The sequence below is a fragment of the Vanellus vanellus genome (genome assembly GCF_965231255.1).
Source record: "Vanellus vanellus genome assembly, chromosome: 13".
Lineage (NCBI taxonomy): Eukaryota > Metazoa > Chordata > Aves > Charadriiformes > Charadriidae > Vanellus > Vanellus vanellus.
Genome location: NC_138918.1, coordinates 22,076,287 through 22,087,679, shown reverse-complemented (window position 1 = coordinate 22,087,679; position 11,393 = coordinate 22,076,287). Strand labels below are relative to the sequence as shown.

Genomic DNA, 11,393 nt, shown 5'->3' with positions numbered 1-11,393 from the left:
GGGAATTTCCATTAGAGATAAGGAAAAGCTTTTTTCGCCATGAAGGCGGTCAAAACTGGAACAGGTACGCCAGGGAGGTTCAAGCCTGAGCTAGGCATGACCCAGAGCGACCTACCCTAGCTGGCCCTGCTGTGAGACCTCCTGAGGTCCCCGCCAACCTCAGTTATCCTGTTATTCTGTGAATGAGGGTCAAGTCTTTGTGAGGCAACTGGAGAGAGATATTTCTAAAAGAATGTTATTTAGACTCCATTTTCTCAAGACCAGTGTTCAGACTGGGCTGGTGACTGCACCCAGGGCCTTGCCTTATTCGTGTCATATGTCAAAATGCCCAAGGACCTACAGAAAAAAAATATTTTCTTTTTATATGGGAGAATCAGCAGTGAAGGGGGGAAAGAGATTTAGTGCTAAACCATTTCCCAAATGATAACAGAAATGCAAACATCTCTGGCCATGAAGACTAGCTGTCTTCACAGCTAGGCTGACCAGCAGGACAAATATTGCTAAAACCAGACGTGGCCAGAGGCCTTTTATGAGACCAAGTATCCTGGACTCCAAAATGCTCCAGAGACAGAGAAAAAACTCCCCTTTCAAAATTGCCCCAGAGGTCTCACAGGCATCTTGTGCTGAATTTCTCCCAGTGGTTGAACCACTGTGGTCCCATTGAGATTTTGACCTGCAAACAGGGAGAAGACAAGGAGTAGCAACTCAAAAGCCTGGGCATTCAACCGTGTTTTCTGGTGAAGGGCAGGGTGGAGCGGAAGAACTCCAGATCAAGTCATGCTGTAGGATATCTCCTTCCTGTGTTGCTGTCTGAACAACATAGTAGGAAAAGGGGAATTTCCACAGAGATTTGTGTCAAAAGCAGAGAGAAGTCAGGTGGTTTCCCTACTCCTCCAAGCAGCTTCCTGAATCCAAGATGCTGTCCTTCCCTCTGCCATGGGAAACGTTTCTGGTCCCTTCTGCCTCTGCCTGTGTTCCTCTGCAGTTTTGCACGGTCACCAAACGGGGGAAAAGAGAAAGCTTTCAGGAACATCTGAAAACAGCCACTGAGAATCACAGCTAGCAAGAGAAAATGCACGCAAGAAATGCTGCCCGAGCCCCGCTGGTAATTCACTGTGCTGCTTCCAAGGCATTGAGGTCCTGCAATGGCAGAGCTATTCAGAGAGCTCTTAATCTCCCTGGAGAGGGGGAAAAGCAGCCGTCCTGGCTGGCAGCACGGAGCTGCAGCCTCTCCAAGGCTGCAGAGCTCGCGGTGGGTGTGCTTGGGGCTGTGCCGTCCTGTGCCAGCGATAGGAGAAGACCGGCTCCTGCCCTGGGCAGCAGAACCAGGGCAACACGAGGAGAGGCAGCGTTCGGTGCCTGTGCTGGGCACCGCAGCTCTGCTCCCTTCATGTTTTTCCTGATGATTCTGGCTGCACCACATTAAATGGAGAGCAAACCTCAATCCTGCCATCGGTGCTCCTCTGCTCTCACCGCTGTGCTCAAAGACCTGGCTCTTGTCACTGCTTGGGGTGGGCCAAGGGATTATTCCCTTGAGGTTGCAAAGCCACCGGGGTGAGGGCCATGTGCCCATCGCAGCGCAGGCAGGGCTGTGCGCCCCCACCATTGCCAAAGGCTGAGCCTGGCCTTCCTGCCTCCAGGTCACCTCCATCGTGACTGGACCATGGCCGCTCCCCTTCAATGCAGAATCTAGTGCAACAACAAATATGAAACCCTCTGCTGCTAATTTAGTGTCTCAGATCCCTTCCACGCTGTCGCATCTGGGTGGCAAGGCTTTGGGAGTACAGATGCCTCAGGATCAGCTTTGAAAATAAACCCAAATAAGCCACTTTTTGGAGATTAAACCGGGAAACCACTGCAGGGGAAGAGCACTTGTTTATTAAAATGAGACAGGGCATGAAAGGAGGCTTTGTCTCCTCGGCTATTACCTTGTCTCTATGTTAATGCCTTTTCTTCAGGTGTGCGGGGAGGGGGTGGGAGGGGAGTGTGTGTGTGAATCTCAGGCCCCAATCTCCCATCTCCAAAAAGAACACCAGACAAAGAGGAACCCCCCCTTGCCTCCTGGCCTCTGCCCATCACAGAAGCCCCCGTCGTCCCACCCGCAAGCCGCCCCCCCACCCCCACCCCGACCTTTGGTGGCATCTTGGGGGAAAGCGCGTGTGCGTACAGTGGTAGTTTGGGGGGGGGTGGGGTGGGGGGTGTGTTTCTGTGAACCCTTTGGGCTTGAAGATGAAGCCAACCACCATCTGCCTCCATCCCCGGGGGGGGGGGAGGGAGGTGGGCGACCGGGATGCAGGGGATCTCCCTCCCCCCCCTCCTCCTCCCGCAGCGGGCATCACCTTCTTTTTTTTTTTTTTTTTTTTTGCGGGGGGGGGGGGGGGGGTCAGCATCGCATCCCACCTCCTTCAAGCGGAGGGAGGATCCCCCCTGGCTCCGCGGCGCTGCGCGTCGCGCCGCGCCGCGCAGCACCGCTCCGCCCCGCCGCGCCCGCCGCAAGCCCCGCAGCCCGGCCGCCGCAGGGCCGGCGGGTGGGGGGCGGGTGGGGGGGGGGGGGGGGAACCGCCACAAAAATCCGGAAAAAAAAAAAAAAAAAAAGAGGAAAGGAAAAAAAAAAAAAAAAAAAAAAAGGGAAGCGAACGGTCAACCGTCGGCATGAGGCACGACCCGGCTCCCGGCTTCTCCATGCTGCTCTTCGGCGTCTCCCTCGCCTGCTACTCGCCCAGCCTTAAGTCGGTGCAGGACCAGGCGTACACGGCGGCGGTGGTGCTGGAGGGCAAGGTGCAGTCCGTGGGGACCCCCGCCGGCGGTGGCAATGACAGCCGAGGAGCCGCCGGTCCCGCCGGGGGGGTCTTGGTCAAGGTGCTGGACCTGTGGCCCCTCAACAGCGGCGGGCTGCAGCGGGAGCAGCTCATCAGCGTGGGCTCCAAGGCGCCCTGCTTTAAAGTGAAGCGCAACCACCGCTACATCTTCTTCCTGGAGCCCACCGAGGAGCCGCTCGTCTACCGCACCGCCTTCGCCCCGCTCGATACCAGCGGCAAGAACCTCAAGCGGGACGTGGCGCGGATCCTCTGCGCCGACTGCGGTACGGGGCCGCGCCGCGGAGGATGGGGGGGGGGGGGCGGCGGCCGGGGATGGTGGTGGTGGTGGGGGCGATGATGGAACGGCGGCGGGGAAGCCCCGGGCAAGCCGCGGGGAGACAGAACCGTAGCCCCACCTGGGGCTAGCGATCGCCACCCCCTTCCCCCCCCTCTCCCTCCCCTTAACCCGGCCGGCAGCGGGGGGCGATGCGCTCCGCCGGGCCCGGCTGCCGCAGCCGCGCTCCCCCCCGCTCAGCCCGGCCCCGGGTTGCCCGCTCGCCCGGCTCAAGGTCCCTGTCTACCCCGGCCCCCCCCCCCCCCCCCCCCCGCCGTTGCCGTGTCGGTAGCGCAGCCCCCGAGCCCCGGGGAAGGACCCGCAGCCCGGCTGCCGCTGCGCCCGGGGCCGCCGGCTCTCCGGCGCTGGAGCGCTCGGTCTGGGCGCTTTTCCAGTGTGTGTGTGTCCCCCCCCGCCGCCCCCCAACCCCCGCCTCGGGTGCCGGTTCCCTCGGTGATGGCGGGCAGCCCCCGGGCCGGGAGAGCCGCCACCGGCGTGCGGTGGTGGCTCCGTTAACTCTGTGCGCACTGATGCTGCTGCTGTCGTCCCCTCCCCGGGAGTGTTTACTGCTGCGGAGGGGGGCCCTTTCCCGGGGGTGCGGGGGCCTGGGGCACGTACTGGCTCTCCGGGTGTGCCCTAAGTGCCGGGAAGTTTTGCCTCCTTCTTAATAACGGCCTCACGTTGTGAAGTTGGCTTTCTTTTGTTCGTTCAGCGCGTTTAGGTGCTCGCTGTCAATGCCCTCGCGCTGTTGGCCGCGCGTGCTGTGTGCGGGTCCTCCACCACCTTTGTAAAGGCAGTTATGAAATTACTTCGATGGGGAAGCGCCTGCCGGAGCGTTACTCCTCGATTTTCCTTGCTGTCCGCCGGCAGGGCAAATACCTGGGATGGGCTGGGCGGTGGAGGACCAGGCAAAGACAATGACTGCATTTTCCCCGGGTTAGCATCTGAGCTTACAAAAATGTGAGGCCGGCCCTTCGTCCAGCTTGAATGCTCAGATACTGTGTCACAAAATCCGGAGAAGGCCAGCGTTAACCCGGAGAGCTCCGAGCGCCGTGCCGTGCCCTCAGAAACGGATTTGAGTCTCTCATGTTTGGTGGGTTATGAGGATTCACAGGGTGTATCTCCAGGGAATCCAGGTTCCTCACTCAATGACAGCGCATGGTACTTCCTTACCAGGTTAATTGGCCTTTTGCCTCATTAAAAGCAAGGTGCTTTGTCAGATTATATTTAGCTCTGTAATGAACATCTGTGTGCTGCTTTGTTGTTGTTGTTGTTGTTGTGTTATTAATGAGGTGTTTCTGGGGCAAATACTTTGCCAGTCGGGACTGCTGACCCCAGATTTTGAAAGCCAGACCTGTCTCCTTTTCTAGTTATCCAAAAGATAAATTTAGAAGATTGCATTTCCTGGGAGAAAGGTGGAACCTTGCCTATCATAACGTGTTGTTGAGGAAAATGGGCTAGGACTGCATACGAGAAAACTAATTTGGGAGACACTAATTTCATGTGCATCTGTATGTGGGCCATTGTGGACATAGAGGATTTGGTGAAATAGCTGTCGCAGAGTTACAAGGAAGGTAAATGGGGGAATTTCTCGGGACTGTGGTCTCATCATCAGGTAAAAGCACAGCAAAAGGTACGTGGCTTTTATTTTATTTATTCTTTTTTAAAGCGAGAAGGATCCCAAACTTGCGCATCTCTGAGCAGCAGGGTATGACTTTAAGAGGAACAGAGGCTGCTCCATTGCTTCCTGGATCAGGCCCAAAGCGTTAACGTGTAGGCTGATGTAACAACAAGTTGAGGGGTGTCATTCTGCCCGTGACACCTTCTCGGAGCTGATGCTTTTGTGTCTGTATTTTTGATGGTCTGAATAGGCTCCCTGGCGAAGGGATGCTGCAGGTTGTCGGGAGCATCGTCTCAGCAGAGCTCTATGGCAGACTGCAAAGGAAAAATAAAAGCTGGTGGTTGGGAACTGTCATAACTGTGGTTTGGTTCAGCGATGAAGATTAAACGGGAGGCTCAGCCTGCTGAACTTGTGGTTCCCCAAGCACTTCACGCTCTCGGTTCGGCTGGGAGGTTACTTCTGAAGGTGACATTCCTGGCAGCTTCTTCTGATTTGTAGCTGGAAAGATGCGTGGACTGGGAAACCAGGCCACGGTCTGCCTTCTTGCTCCTCGGTTTCTGCCGGGAGGGGAGATCCGGAGGGCTGCAGGGCTATTGTTAGGCATGTTGGGGATATTATGGAGACAGCCTTGTTAGGGATATTATGGAGACGGGGGGACAGACAGACACTGGGACCACTTCTGAGTGGGTGGAGGGGGACCTCGTGGCTCTGATCACTCCAATCCCCCCCTCACTCCCAAAGATGGAGGCCTTGCCGGACCATCTTCCCCCTGCTCTGGCTCCATGCCTGGGTCTGTTTTCTAGTGATTCATCCCCTTCTCCCAGGCTAAGATGCTGCGTGTCCTCCACTCTCGCTTCTTGCCGAGGTCCAGGATGCGTTGCAGGATTAGGCCTGTGGTTGGAGCATCTGTGTCTCTCTCCAAGGAACAGTCTCTGCTGTTTGCACAGCTCGCTCAGAGGAGAGAAGGTGGGTGGCGGGGCTCTGCACGGGACCCAGACCCTCGCCGGGCAGAGCCAGGGAGGCTGGAGGAGAGGGAAGGGTAGCCTGGGGTGCGGGAGGCAGAACGGGAAAACCGCTCTGTGCAGTGTGCTGAGATCCAGGGGGGGGGTTCTCACTTTGGCCATCCCACTGCTGGGCAGGCTCTGGAGGCTGGAGCTTCCCCACCTGCGAACCCCAGAGGTTTGCAGCCTCTGCATCTCTGCCCGGCTGTGGGTTTGCATCCCCCCTGGCACGCAGGTCTCACCACCCACTTGCCCATCTTAAAACCTCTTCTGCACTGGTGGTGTTATTGTTTTGTTTTTTTTTTTTTTTTTTTTTCCCATACTGTTATATAATGATTCCTGTTATTGCCTCTCCTCCTGTCTCTTTTCTTTACATCTTTTAGCTCCTTAATTTTGGATGGTGTCTTATCTCCTGGGTGCCTACATGCACTGATCAAGGAGGAAGAAATAGGTGCCATATGCGGCGCTGGTTCTCACTGGTGGGGTGGCTGTGTGGCGTGGTATCCCTGCTGGGACCTGGTCTGAGTCCAGAAAGGGCTGTGTGGTCCTGACCCTCCTGGCCTTTGACGGTGGCTTGTGTCATCATCTGCTTTCCACTCTGTATCAGCCCGTGCTTCCTCTGGGCGAAAGATATATTTGCAGATATTTTGCACAAAGGAGGGGCTCTGGCTGGTGGGGATTTAACCCGTCTGAGCTCTGATTTCTGCTTTCCCAGAGGAACAAATGTCCTCCTGCCTCCATATGCAGGAAGTTGCAAAGTAGCTTTAATGAGAGCTTGTACATCTCCTGGAGCACCTCACCGAAAACGCTGCCGAGTTCCAGGACAAAGTACGCGACGTGCCTGTAGGATTAGCTGGCTTAGTCTGAGCGAGTAATCTGGTGGTGGCAGATCCCCGGGAGGATTTGCTGGCAGAGGATCTGTTGTTGCAGCAGGTACTTCTTGTGAGAGGTCTTTTGTTTGTTTTTTTTTTTTTCTTTTTCTAGTGGGAAGGTGCCTTGGTCTCGGTGGGAATCGGGAATGTGCTGGGGCTGTGGCCTCGGACTCGGTGGCCACAGGATGCTGGACCTGTTTATCTGTTCGTTCTGGCAGCCAGGTTGGTCACAGCTGGCCTGCGAGAAGAGGAGGGAGGTCTGATTTTGAAGCGCCCGCGGGAAAATACAGCCCTCTGGATTACAGTGTAGGTGTTGCTGCCTGAAATAGCACTGGCAACTTTGGACCAGCAGCTCACGCAAAAATATCCCTCTCTGCTATCCTGCAAATCACTGGGCTTGCTGCAAGCCAGGCAGGCACGGGGGAAGGCTGCGGGTGGGCTCCAGCCACCGGTGCCGCTGCTTTCCCTCTGTCCCAGGACAGCTGTGGAGCAGGGAGCAGCAAAGCTGGATTTTCTCATGCACCACCCTGCTAATTAGAGCTGTCTGAAACTATTTCTCACCACCTTCAGAAAATCACACTTCCTGAGGTTGGCAGAAGAGTGAAAACTTCGGGTTTCTGCAGATGGGGAACGGTCACTTTGCTGCAGAAAGCTTTTACCCCTCTCAAGGACGGCACGTTTCTGGGTGCTCTCTGCTCCTGGTTAGCTGGCACACAGGATCTGGCCTGGGAATGGATGCAGGGTGGCTGGGTGACCATGGCCAGGTCAGCTCCTCTTCTCCCGCCTGAGCCAGCCGTGATGGAGAAACGGAGACTGCTGCTTTGCTCAGCCGGTGCTGCAGGTCCAAGTGACTTGAGCTGTGCCTGAAACAACGGAGGTTGTCAACTCCCAGGCACGTCCCGTGTGCGGAGCAAAGCCCGGCTAATTTCTTAGTCTCCCTTTCAGAAACGTTTGACTAAATAAAGCATCTCCCCAAGGATCTCTATGAGTAACAGGAGACTAAAAAGGCTCCTGCGTGATCCCAGCAGTGCTGTTTCTATATCTAGGGCCTCTCTGTGCGCAGCCCCTGGGCACCAGCTGCTGCTCGGTGGCTGTCTTTGTGCTCTGCTAGCTCATAACCCTTAGATATGGGCCCTGAAGCGTAACGCCCTTTCTAAATCACAGGCAACACCTTGGCTTGGGTTTGGATCTGGATCAGGAACTGGTGCATGCTTGGGAGCACAGAGGCAATAAACACCCATCACCAGGCAAAAAGGGAGCCGTGTTCTGCTGCAGCTGAGCTCCCCACTTGGTTTGGGCTGTGTAAGGCAAAATACACCATGGTCACCAGGGCCTTGAGCCTTAAGGCACTTGGCACGCCCCAAAATCTACTACAAAGTCCTGCAAGGGCTCAGTTTTGGTACTGTACTGCTGGGGTGAGGGTGCCTCTCTCAGCAGGATCAGATGGGGTGGCGAGTTCCTGTGAGCAGCGTGGCACGGGTCCTACGAGGAACGGCTACTGCTGTGCCAGGTTTAGGGCATCGGATATGGGTGCTGGAGCGCGCCTTGTCTCCGTTTCCCCTCCTGAGTCATTGCATGACACCTCTGAGTGCAAAGGAGAGCCGTGCTGCCCTGGAACGGCGCGTAGGCTTCCCCCAGCGAGCCGTGCCGGCCTTTGGCAGGCAAGGGTGCGGGGGGAGTGAGACGGGTGGAGATGAGTGGTGGTGTTGGCCAGCAGGAGCCACAGGAGATGCATCCGTGGTGGGCAGGAGGGTTGCGAGGCTGCGAGCCTGTGGGCGACTCTGATCGTCTGAGAAATTCTCACTGCAGAGGAGCCTGAGCGATAAAGTGCTGGGAAGCGATAAAATGCCTCCGCTGAGCCGGGAGGCGCTGGGGCTGTCTGGCAGTTTCTGTCAGTCCTTCTATGCCCACTCGGGGCCGGGTGCGGCCGTGTGGTCAGCACCGGTTGCCCTGGCAGGGAGGTGGGCTGAGTGTAGCAAAGATGTCAGTAAATCCTGCCTCTCTCTTTGCTCTCCCCGCTGATGAGAGGGGGCTGCCAGGATGCAAGGACGCACCCTCCCAAACTGCTGGACCGCTCTCTCACGTCCAAATGGTGCCGTTTGAAGGAGAAGGCTCTGCCCCGCTCCCTGGTGAGGTGTTCTGTCCGGTGCAGATGGCGGAGGACGCCTGTCCTCGGCGGGAGCTCAGGCAGACGTGTGCGGCGAGGGGAGGCTCCGGAGGAAGCTCATCTCCCTGGCAACTTTGGCAGCCAGGCATCTGCTCGCCTACTGAATTGGGTGTGCAGCAGTCGAACCCCTGAAGGGTGCCAGCACCTCTCCGCATTTACCTTCTCAGGTCTGGGGGGAGGTGGAGAGGTCTGCCACCTGCCAGAAATTTTGGGGACAGGGTATTGAGTCTGCAAAGGTAGGCTAAAGATCAAAAGGAAGATGAATCACTGTGCTGCTCTTTCTCCGCCGAATGACCGCGCTCCCAGTGCTTGGCTGCTGCAGCTTGGTGCTGGGCTCTGTGCTGCAAAGCTTGGCCAGAAGCGCCAGTGAAAACTGCTTTCGTTTAATCCCTATGGTCCAGCTCCATCCAGGGTGAAAGGGTGACTGGTCTGGAGGAGGAAAACATGAGGTTCCCCAGAACATGCCATACTAGAGGGGAGCAGATGATTTGCAGCTTGAATGAAAATAATTTGTGTAACCTAGTATGTGGTGGGGTAGGGGAAGGATCAGCTCTGTGCTCGGAGGATTTGGCGGCAAGTTTTGAATGGAAGTCGCAGCAGATAGCACTGAAGCTGTTCGGGACGGGGGGTGTGTGTGTGTCGGACTTTGTATCAGGGAAGAAAAAGGAAATGAGAAAATGAGAGGTTCAGTGTGTCAGAAGGGGACAGGAGATGCTGCCTTGGAGGCCCAGGGTGCTGGTGTTCAGCTGAGCAGGGGTCTCTTGTCTCTGTGCATGTTAGGGTCAGCCAGCTCTTGCCGAGTCTGTAGCCATGTCTTGGCATTGCTGGCCGATTGCCTGTGTCAAGGAATCCTCTCTGGTCTTCTCTCCTGTCTCGGGGTTTTACCCCAAGCAATCGCTCTCTTAAGGTATCTCTGCAGCCCAAACCATGAGCCAAGGGTGACCTCCTAGAAGTGTTCCCCAGTATGAATCAAGGGTTGGAACTGGGCTGGGACTTATGGTGGTGGCATGGGCTGAGCATAGCCCCAGCTGGTGTGGCACCTTGAGGATGGAGCTAGGTGGGCTGATGGGAAGAAGCTGCGTGCAGAAGAGAGGCCAGAAGATGGCAACAGTCCTGACAAGGCTGCGGGAACTGCAAACCAGGGCTATCTGCCCCTCTGCGAAGAGTTAACTCCTTGTCCCTAGTAGCCTGCTCTGGAGCTGGGTGAGAGCTATCAGCAGAGTGTTTTGACAGTAGGTTGGGCAGACACCCACCAGGAATGACCCTGGTATGGGTGATCTCCTTGCAGGCAAGGTAAGATAGCTTGCTCGGAGGATCTGAGACGAGGGACTAGATTGGTGCTCAGTTCCATTCCCACTCTGTTGCCTGATGTTGTAGCCCAGGCACACGGTGCTTCTACTCACACCATCTCTACCTGGCCAGGACAGTTCTTCCAGGTCTCTTGGCTGGGGTTGGTGGCTGCAGTGGTTCTCACTGGTCCCCCCACCATGCCCTGTTGTCTGCAGCAGGACAGCACTATCCTTTCCTGAATTCCTGTCACTTACTGGCTCATGGAGGGCAACTGAGTTCACCCTCATAGGCTGGAGCGCATGTCCTGGTTTTGCAGGAATGCCTCATAGTTGGTGGCCTACTGGAGGAGAGCTCGCTGCTGTCATCTGTGGGCACAGCATCTCTCTGCAGTGGGACACACGTGATTGATGAATGGGGACATGTCACGCTCGTGACAGAACGCCCAGCTCCCACCCTGCTGACCCCCACTCTCACCCTGTCCTGGTGTGAGGGGACTTCCCTTTGCTTTCTTGATGAAGGTGAGGACTCCGGGAAAGCCTTCCCAATGGGTTCGGGTGCTGGAAATGAGCCATGTGGGATCTGTGGGTTCGAGCAGGGCCCAAGGGTTGATGGAAACCAAATTTTGGATGTGATGGTTTTCTAGGGCAGGTCTGGGTGAGCAGTGCTGTGCCTGATGGCTTGTGGAAACGCTGAGGAGGATGGGAAGGCTTTGCAGAGCCTGTGGAAGGACATGTTGTACTATTTAGTGGGAGAGCTAGTCAGGTCCTGCCAATCTGGGGTCGGAAGGCAGGTATTTGCATTCATTATAATCAATCACTGTTCATCCACTTTTGGTAATGGCTCAGTAATGATGAAATGCTGTTCAGGATCCTCTCGGTGGTCTCGGGGCAGGCAGATGGCTTGGCAGGAGGGTGGGGACTGGAATTAGCTCTGCTTTCTGGGCTGTCTCAAAGTTGGCAGCAATGCACCAGCCCTGGCTGCTGCCCTTGCCGGAGCCTGTCCCCGTTGGACCCTGGCTCCCTGCTGCTGCACTGTCCGCTTTAGCTGTTTGAGGTGGGCTGCACTTGGGTCAAGCCAAGGTGAGGTCAGGATCAGGCACAGCCTCTACTGTCAGCCTCTGCCAATGTAACGTGGCCTTTCCCAGCATGCAGAGGTGTGTGGGTGTGTGAAGGATAATTAGTAACACATTCATTAGCCCTGGAAGTATGACATGGAGTATGAGTGGGCTGTCAGGACGCCTTGCTTGGAGGTTGGATTTTCCCCACGGGTCTGCAGGACAGTAGTAACAGCAATGATGGGAACCTCTGACC

General features: G+C 56.3%; 1 protein-coding gene across 1 annotated transcript in view; it reads left to right on the top strand.

The window, feature by feature from the left end:
* Positions 1-2,652: 2,652 nt before the first annotated feature.
* The window catches only part of NRG2 (neuregulin 2), a gene marked incomplete at both ends in the record, with an annotated part of 172,050 nt that continues 163,309 nt past the window's right edge, over positions 2,653-11,393 (top strand). The window contains one exon of the mRNA XM_082490020.1: positions 2,653-3,082. Coding sequence (XP_082346146.1) covers positions 2,653-3,082 — 430 coding nt within the window. The remainder of the gene's footprint in view (positions 3,083-11,393) is intronic.